Here is a 9,940-nt window from a genome sequence, read left to right as displayed (position 1 = left end):
CGTATGCTAACACATATATATGGAATCTAAGAAAAAAAAAGGTTCTGAAGAACCTAGGGGCAGGACAGGAATAAAGACACAGATGTACAGAATGGATTTGAGGACACAGGGAGTGGGAAGGGTAAGCTGGGACGAAGTGAGAGAGTAGCACTGACATATATACACTACCAAATGTAAAATAGATAGCTAGTGGGAAGCAGCTGCATAGCACAGGGAGATCAGTGCTTTGTGACCACCTGGAGGGGTAGAATAGGGTGGGAGGGAGGCGCAAGAGGGAGAGGGGATATGGGGATATATGTATACATATAGCTGATTCACTTTGTTATACAGCAGAAACTAACACAACATTGTAAAGCAATTATACTCCAATAAAGATGTTTAAAAAAAATGTAGAAGAACTTCCTCATTATAATTTTGTTCCAGAAGAAATCTATATCTTGTACTTCTTACTGCTTTGGTCCATTGCTAGGTTTATTGCAAGCCAATATACATAGTATTGTTACAAGGACCTTTTTGAACAACACTGATTTGATTCAGAGTTGCATAAAAGAGTACCATGGAACTTGTTTTTTCCATAAAGAGCAAAAGCTCTGTTTATTATTATTTATCAGTACCATTTATCAAGTACAGTACCTAAGATAGATCAGACACTGCATTAGCTGGTCTACATATATTTAGAGAAACAATATAGAAGAATGTTTAAGAGCTAATTCTCTGCACTGAGGAGTTCAAATTCTGGTTCCACTTCATACTGGCAGCACTTTATACTTAGCACTTCATAGTTACGTAAATTACATAATCTCTCAGTGCCTCAATAATAGGCATCTGGTTAGAGGATTAAATGAGTTAATCCAGGTAAAGTGCTTAGAGCAGTCTCTGATACCTGGTAATAGCTCAATACATGTTTTTCTAATTCTTGGTGGTGTTATTCCCATTTTAAGATGAGTGAACTAAGACTCCAAACATTAGAGAACATATCCAAACTTGTACAAAGAGTGACTGGTAGCACTGATTTTAAATTTAGGTGTATCAGACCTCAAGATCCCTCAAGACTTCTCAGCATAGAAGTTTGGATTATTTTTCTGTTTTCTCAGTTTGTGTCTCTGGGGATTGTAAAAGAGGGCCTGGTTTATAACATCCTGCTGAGTACATCAATCATTTTTTACTCACATCACATGTGTAAATATCTCCTGAAAATGAAGTAGGAAAACTCTACCAAGGAACATGGGCTTATGGAAATTTAGTCTATGGAGTTAGAAAATTTCATGACTGTATAATAAAAGGAAGATCTTAAACAGCAAACTTTTACCACAAATGTGTGTGACTGGAATCTCCTGAAGGGAAATGCCAAGCAGGGTAGGGGCAAAAACAGCCTCGTTTTTTTTTTCCTGGCAATAATCCTGCCTCTGTCTGGGAGGGCTCACCACCCTCTCTGCATCTGAGAAGATGCAGCATATTTATTTTATATGGAGGGGTAGTCAAGAAAGCATTTATAAACTTTCTGTATTGAGTTGTGTAATACACCCAACTTTCAAGGTTACATTATAGGACAGGGACCTCTTTGACAGGCAGAGATCTAACATCTGTCTTAAAGCACTACTGGTAGAACTCCAAGTTGATTGTTGACACCATCTGCTAGCAGGAACTCCCAGGGAAGATTGAAACCCTGAAACTATGATAGTTCCTCTCTTACTTCACTGCTATCTCCATATACTCACCAAGGTTCCTCTTTTGCCTGTTCATTAAGTGTTAGGTGTCCTCAGGTTCTCCCCTGGTCTGTGTTTCTCACTGTAATCTTCATGTATCACACACCTACCCCTCCCAAGCCTAGGCAGTCTCTTCCTTCCTCACTCATAACTCCACTAACAATTTCTGTGCTAAATCCTCACTTCAGTTCTTTGTCTTATGCTCCAGGTCCTTAGGTCTTATAACGACTGGACACTCCACGTGGACATCCCATCAGTATCTTCAAATCAGTTACTTTAAAACAGCTCATTGTCCTCTCTCTCCCAAGTTATCTCCCTCCTGTCCCACCCAAATTTGTTTCTCCCACTGTGTCTGTAATCTATTCTCTACACAACGGACTGAGGGATTTCTCTAAAATGCAAATCTGATAATGTCACTCACCTATTCAAAATCCCTCAAAGGCTGCTCTGGGCCCCGAAGATAAGGCCCAAGTTCCTCAACACGAGTTAACACAGCTCTTTGTGATCAGACACCCCACTCCCCTAAAGTCTCCAGTTTTCTCTTTCCTGCTGACCCCCCTCCCCTGGCCCCCACCTCCAGCCATACACACTTTAGGTTCTGACCGCGTTGAACTTCTTCAGCTCCTGGCATGGGCTCCATTCTTTTGGCCTCCAGGCCTTTGCTCAGGCTGCACCGTCTGCCTGAGCCCCGACCTTTACCAATCAAGCCCCTTCCCCTTGGCTAACATCTCTTTATACCTTAGAGGTCTCGATTTAGACACCCCTTCTTCTGGAAGACCCCTGTGCCTGATTCCCCATGTTAATGCTCAGTGCCTCTCCCACGTGCTCCCATCACACCCTTTACTTGCCCAAGTATTTACAAGTTTGATTGTTGGTCTTTTCCACTAGACTGTAAGTTCCCTAAGGGCAGGGTCCATGATTACTTTGTTCTGTATTGTATCCCCAGTGCCTAGCACGTGAAATGAATGAAAATATAAAAAGTAATATCTCACAACAGTTTAGAGACCCCATTTATAAGGTAAAAACATGTATATTATAGATCAAGTTTTTCCTTCTTGGTGTTTTTGGATGCTACTTGCTGATATTATTGGTGACACCATAGAAGTGAGATGATGTTTGGTGAGTTTCTGCAGAAAAGGGGAGAGCTGATTGTGTCCAGAGCACTCTGGGAATGCTATTTCTTTGACCTTGAGCCTTAATTGCTGTCCTGGCTCTCAGGTGGTGAGCACATCCACCTCACAAAGGGGCTGAGAAGGAAGTTACCTGGGTAACATAAGGTGAGGGATTTGTCCTTCATCTTCAATAGGGAAGCAAAATACTTTGAACATGCTCAGACATTCTCCTGTATTTGTGGGGAGAGAAGTCTCACATTTCCCAGAGGATTAAGTGTTGGTGTTTGATAAAGAATAAAGTGCAATGTATATTGAGCTTCTCAAGGGGAATTGTTCATTTTTATCATCTTTTTGGATCTGTGGCAAAATAAATGCAAAAAGAGGGAAACCCAGTGCTCAGCTGGTCCTCCAAGCAGAGGTGAATTTACTGTGAAATGATGGCTCTTGAGTTCCAGGGTCCCTCACTTACATGAGTTTTACCAACGTGTTGTAAAATTTGTATTTTAACTTCAGTAAGTCCATTGATTAAGACCACTCTTTCCACTTCCACTTCCGCTGATGTCAGTTGCCCCTGGAGTGGCGGTGGACATCTTTGGATCCAACTAAAGGGAAGTTCAGTTGGGGACACATTTGGGTTAGAGCGTTATATAGATTAGTATGTTGTTCACAGTCACTTCTGTTTGGAGTTAAGTTGCTGCTGTCCTGAGGTAGCAATGGCTTCCAGGGATATTCCTACATACTACTGTGCCCACTCATCAGGACAGGATATCAACAACAAATTAAAACTGTATAGGCTTTAGGCGCTACAAAATGTGTCTCCACCTTCTCACTAGGCATAGTTCTCAGGCCATCTAGAGTCTGCAAACCTCTGAACACCCCACCTTGGGATCCCAAGCAAGATAATTCTAGCAGAGGATCCTTTGAGACCCTACTTGCTTGCATTACATTCAGTTCTACATGGTTCTACCCTGTCAACACCAATACAAAATAACCATTCTAGGAAAGCTTTTGCCTTGATCTTGCGCTATTATTTGAATTACGAGTTAGAGCATTTTTGCTTACAAGGAAAAAAAAAAATGCATCAACATCTTTTTTTTTTTCCTATCTATGGTATATCGTCACAGCTTTTGTTGCTAAATGGGTAGAATAAAATGTGGGTCTGAGTGAGAGGACTTGGCTCTTGATCTGTGTGAATTTCTAATTTAACCCTTCCTACAACCACTTATTTGGTTTATTATAAAGAGTTACTCTTTGAGGCCCGTAGTATATTTGTTGTTGTGGTTGTTTTTTAAAACATATTTTTACTGGAAACATATTATATTGTAATAATATAAAAGCATTAATAATTGCTTAATGTAGAAAACAAAATTCTTCATAATTCAGTCACTGCTAGTCTGTTGTAAAGTCTTACTTTTTTTTTTGCATACTGTAGTATGTGTATTTTAACTTATTTTAAAATATTTTTGACACAGGTGGGATCACATCCATTTAGCTTTGCAACTTGCTTTATTCACTTAACAGCGTATCTTGGATATCTTTCTGTGTTCTTTTTAAGTGTTGGATAGCATTTTTTGCTGGTGATATCATTAATTTAGTCAATCAGTTCCTTTTAATTCAGAAGTTTTCAGTTTTTTTACTGTAAGAAATGGTGTTATAATGAGCATACTTGTTCATATATCTTTCCACATTTTGGAATTTTTTTCCCCCCTGCAATATATATTTCTAGCAGTAGAATTCCAGGGTCAAAGGTTATATACATTTTAAAATGTTAATAGATGTTTCCAAATTGCCCTTTAAATTATTGTACCAATCTGTAGACTCCCCAATAATGTAAGAGAGTACACATTTCTCTACAAAGTGCAAGACATGAATAGTTTGTTTTTATTTTTCATGATTTTACCGCCCAATACCAGGCTCTCAATTTAACATTTATATCACAAAAGTTAGAAATACTTTAATTTTATGGGAAACTAATTAGTGTTTTTGAAGTGCTTCTGAATTTAGCACCAAGATAAAATTATGTTGGATGTTTTTCATGGAAACTGTTATATTCTTTTATTTTTCATCATTAACACTTACTTGCTCATAATTCTGATACATATTGAGCAAAATGAATCAATATTTTAAATGTGCATAAGTTAGACTTGCTATAAATATTGGGATTGTTAGAAAACTAAAACCTCTGGATCAGAAGTTGCAGTCTGACAGTTCATTTGACTGTATCTGCCCTACAGACATTTCCTCACAGTTTAAGAACTATTTTGCACTAGTTGCTAATGCTTATAAATGGTTTCATATAAAATCAGATTTCTGGTTTCTTTTGAAAAATAAAATTTTTGGCAGTAATGGGTGTTATGCATGTAAATAATGGACTGGAACTGCATAGTTGCTATTATTTTTAGACAGGTAAGTGGTCTCCAATTTTCCACAGTTTCCGCCATTCTTTAATATATTACACCAGGCCTACTTCACTCGTTTATGTACAACATTCAGATTTGTGGGCAAATAAAAATATAAAACGCATGTATGGAAAGAAATTCCTTAATTTGTTCACTAATAAATTAATGAAGACATAATAAAGCTTCTTTGTTTTATTGGGTTTCCTGGTACATTTATCTCCTTAAAAAGGTGGTAAGAAATAGAAGCAGTAAACATCCCAGAGGTATTAGCTTTCTTCTTCCCAACTTTTGCCAACAAACCACTCCACTGGCTGGTGAAAAGGAAGATGACTGGAAAGTTTATACTTCCTGAAGTTCCACTATCTTACGCTGCAATTTCTTTAGGTCTCTCTGTACTTTATATTTCTCTAAATCCATCTTTGTTTTCTGTATTCGTTGGAGGGAGTTGAGAGAGTCATGAATCGATTTAAATCCTAGAAGAGGATATGAAAATAGGTATACTGAAACTAAACAATGCATTGGAACTTTTAAACGTTTTAACAAAAGTTGCTAATCAGCAGTCCTTCCATAATCGATCATTGTTTAATTCAAAGCATATTAAATTCCTTTAAGACCAGTCTAAAAATGTACAATAATTTATTTCTTGTATGTCATGAGATGCATTAGCAACAGTGTTTCAACTTATATCTGGCTTCATTGTGAAAATTCAATTCCTGTCCTTCCCCTCCATTCCAATATATTGCATAATGAAATAATTCTATATTTCAAGAGAGAAATTTAAAATATCTTCTTTCTATACACTTTGACAAGAAATTTGGATGATATCTTTTTTTATTCTTGTTACCAAATTGAAGGTAAAGGCCACAGATGAGATTTTAAACCTTCTCTGAAAGCAACCTGTTTGAAGAACCTAAGGAATGGTCCCTCACCGGCTGCTCCCCTGCCCCTGGCCCCAGCACTTTGTATCTCTCTTATGCAAGTCTAGCCACTCATGACCACAGCCTACCAGACCTCAAGCTTCATAGGGTACAGCCCATATCTTATTCACTGGAGGCTTTCACAGAGTCATTTCTCAACACATTTTTATTAAAGGCATAAAAGAGCAAACCATTAGCTGGGAGTCCTCATTTGCTAAACTCACACTTAGTAAAACGCAGAAACATGTAGATTGCAAGTTGATCTTCAGTTCATTCTGGGGTTGTACTAGAATGAGTAAATTCAACTTCTGGTAGCTAAGTAGCAAGCAGGGCCCTGAAAGAATGGCCAGTTAAGTTTGGGGCAGTATTCCTGGCCAGATAATTCATTCTTTTGATTTGGTGGTGGAAGTTGGTGGGGAAGGGTGGTGAGGGTCTGATTTCTAGGCAGGAAATGTTCCTTATATGCTTGGAACATCTGGCAGATTGAGACCATATCTTTCTAAGACACCTCCAAGGCATCTCCATACAGGACCATTTCCATGAATTTTTCTGAGATCTAGAGGACAGAGAATGAGTTGGGGCTGTCTCTCATAAAGGAACCTTCTGATTCCTGGTAATTCTTTCAGAATTGTGGCTCGGGACAGATGGTTGCTCCACAGCACCTGTCCCCCCACCCTCTCCAACCCCCATCCTTCCCTTTGACAAATTAGATGAGCCTTTCAAATTAATCCTCTTTGATGTTAGCTCAGCTTGACACTGCTGCCATTAGCCTCTTTAAGAAGAAAAGCAGTCATTATACTGGACTTTGTTCATTCATCTCTCTTTCTTACTTCTAAAGGTCAGGTCTCCAGTTTGACAACTATCCAGGCTCATTACCTGCAGTTCAATGAGGGACATTTGATTTAGGCTCCTAATTTCATGATATACCCACAAATCAGGTCATGATGATCTCCAAGGACTTTCCAAGTCTAACAGTTTTATGATTCTATGATCTTGGTTAAAAAAAAAAAAAAGAAATCTCACAGCAATGGCAAGCCTGTGACACTGCCAAGTGTGAATGAGAAAGGGAATCTACATATTTACCCACCTTCTGGTGGTATGCTGACATTCTATAGGATATTTAGGAAAGCTGGATTAAATACAAAGGATGTCACTTCGCTAATGACAAGATTGCTCCCTGGCCATTAGCTCAAAGTAGAAAATCCTGAGGGACTGGATAGGAAAGGACTGATGTTCTTTACTTAATCAAAGGTATCTGCTCACCTGATTGATATTCATTCTGCATTTTCTCTAATTCACCCCAGATGTGCTTTTCCAGTTGGTTCATCTTTTTGGACAGTTTATTTTCTATATGCTTTACTTTGTTTAGATCTGCTTCCTGTTTCTGCCTGTTAATGAAATTCTCTAATTTGCTTGAAAGCTTCAGTAATTTTTCTTCCATTTTTTTTTCAGACATATCCTACAAAAGATATCATGTGATAAAGCTTCAGAACACCTTTGTGGATTTGACTTTCAGCTTAGAGAAGCACAGGCTCCGGACGCGCAGGCTCAGCGGCCATGGCTCACGGGCCCAGCCGCTCCGCGGCATGTGGGATCTTCCCGGATCGGGGCAGGAACCCGCGTCCCCTGCATCGGCAGGCGGACTCTCAACCACTGCGCCACCAGGGAAGCCCCTAGAGAATGCTTTTTAACAAGTTTGCATTTCTGTGCTAAACATGAGAATTCAAACCAAGTTCCCTTGTATCTAAAGCTATTCACAAGTGGAAGTTTGGCCTTTGTTTGGCCTTGTTCATTTGTAGTTTCTGGAATTCTACAAGCTATGGGAGAAAAGAAAGGGCTCTTTCTTTTACACTGAGGATTTGGAATTTTAGCATTTAAAGAAGTGTAGCCAAGGAAGGCATCTTAGATACTGCTTGACCAGAGTTCCTTGGACTTGCTTGTGTGTTAGACGTCCTTATTCCCTCAAGCTGCCTATCAGTATGTGGACAGGCTTCAGGTAGAAGTGCTTCTCTTAACCCTGCTGTCTATTAGAATCACCTGGCCCATAACTCCCCTACCGGCACCTCCCCACCTCCACAATTCTGATTTAATTGGTCTGTGATGGAGCCCAGGAATTGATGGCGTTGAAAAGCTCCCCAGGTGATTCTAATGGGCAGCAGGTTGGGGGCTGTAGAGGCAGCCTGAAGCTAATTAGCTTCTTTGCTCCTCCTGGCTCCTGTACAGGCAATTTACCAGCAGGGCCTGAGACTGACTTGGCCCCTTTGATCCTCTTTGGTCCCACCTGCCTGCAGAGCGGTGGATTCCAGTCTCTCTCTTCCTTGTGATGGGCGGCTTCTGCCTGCAGATGACCCTGTGGTCACCTAGGGCTGCCTAGAACTGGTGGAGGAGTCTGCCCAAATCCGGAGCAGGGCCAGCAGGCCCACTTGGCTGCAGATCTGACCACACATCCTTCAACAGCCTGTCAGTGAGAAAGCTGTAACGTTTACCTCCCTCTCTTGGACTCCTGCTTCTATCAGTTTTAACAAACTCAGGTGGAGTAACTGGAGCGTCGTTTCCTGGCTGCCTAGAGCCCCTCTACTGAAGTTCCAGAAACATCTTATCTGAATCATCTGCAAGACTGGCAGCCACTGGTGACACTCATGGCCCTGTGCTGCCCGGCCATCAGGGCTCAGCAGCGTGCTGGCTGTGCTGGCTGGCGTGGGAGAAGAGAGCCTGCGATAGGTTTCCTGTATGTTCCGGTCACCTCACCCCAAAGCTTGGGGGTGTCTCTACAAGGTCTGACCTGGAAAAGGAGTTTTGACAAACCTTTGATCTACCAATGGATCTCCGGAGAGGTAAAACGACTTGTTTAAGGCAGTTTTCAGGCTTTATTGTATCTAAGCATCACCCAGGGAGCTTGTCCGGGAGCACAGATTCCCAGGGAAGGCCCTGGAGGGTCTGATGCTTCAGCTCTGGGGTGGGACCAGGAATCTGTACTTTTAAAAACTCTCTTTGGGTTATTCTGGATTCCTATTCCAGTGCTAAGAAACCAGTGGCTGGCGCAGGGAGGGTCACTGTGAATTTGTAAGTGTGGCTTTCGAGACTGACTCGTGGCTCACATCCAGACGGTGGCCGTGCGGCTGTTAACTTCATGAGCAAACAAACCCCTTACCAGTTTCTCCTGCAGGAGCTTCAGACACTGATTTACATGGCTAAGGTGGTCTTGTTCACGTCTGAGGGACTGGTTTTCTGTCCATTTTTGATGGTTCTCCATTTCTTCATATAGGCTCGTTGAAAGGGAATTAAATCTAGGGGGAAAAGTGGTTTGTTCTATTTTGATAAGTAAATTTAAACCTAAAACCAAAATTTATTGAAAAGTCTGCAGTTTTTTCAGATGATGAGGGTCCATGTGCCCAGCAAGCACTTATGGGGTGATAGGGGGGTGAGAGAGCACACGCTGGGTCCCTGCCCCAAGCTGGCGGTCAGCCCACCTGCTGACGACACCCATTTGCACAGCCCGAAATGCAAGTCCACACGGTAGCAGGAGCACGCGCCCGCCGAAAGGCCTGTGTCAGCCACGCAGGCTTCCTCTCGGGGCCCAGGGCGCAGTGAGTGCGTGCGGAAAAATTACTTCGACAAGTCACTTGGCATGGTGTTACTCTATGGTAGAGGTTAGCACGCTTTTTCTGTAAGGGTTAGATAGTAAATAGTTCAGGCTTTTCAAACCATGTAGTCTTTTTTTTTTTTTTCCTGGGTACGCGGGCCTCTCACTGTTGTGGCCCCTCCCCTTGCGGAGCACAGGCTCCGGACGCGCAGGCTCAGCGGCC

At 41.4% G+C, this 9,940-nt stretch overlaps 1 protein-coding gene across 1 annotated transcript in view; it reads right to left on the bottom strand.

Annotated features, from left to right (window-relative positions):
- Positions 1-5,400: 5,400 nt before the first annotated feature.
- Positions 5,401-9,940, bottom strand: part of FAM81B (family with sequence similarity 81 member B) — a 56,917-nt gene continuing 52,377 nt past the window's right edge. The window contains exons 8-10 of the mRNA XM_007121298.2: positions 9,286-9,421; positions 7,398-7,593; positions 5,401-5,690 (exon numbers count right to left, since the gene is read on the bottom strand). Of these exons, the coding sequence (XP_007121360.1) occupies positions 5,557-5,690; positions 7,398-7,593; positions 9,286-9,421 (466 nt within the window). The 3' untranslated portion in view covers positions 5,401-5,556. The remainder of the gene's footprint in view (positions 5,691-7,397; positions 7,594-9,285; positions 9,422-9,940) is intronic.

This window comes from Physeter macrocephalus, chromosome 8 (assembly GCF_002837175.3).
Source record: "Physeter macrocephalus isolate SW-GA chromosome 8, ASM283717v5, whole genome shotgun sequence".
Taxonomy (NCBI): Eukaryota; Metazoa; Chordata; class Mammalia; order Artiodactyla; family Physeteridae; genus Physeter; species Physeter macrocephalus.
Note: the sequence above shows the minus strand (reverse complement) of the source record. Positions and strands in the feature narration are given on the sequence as shown.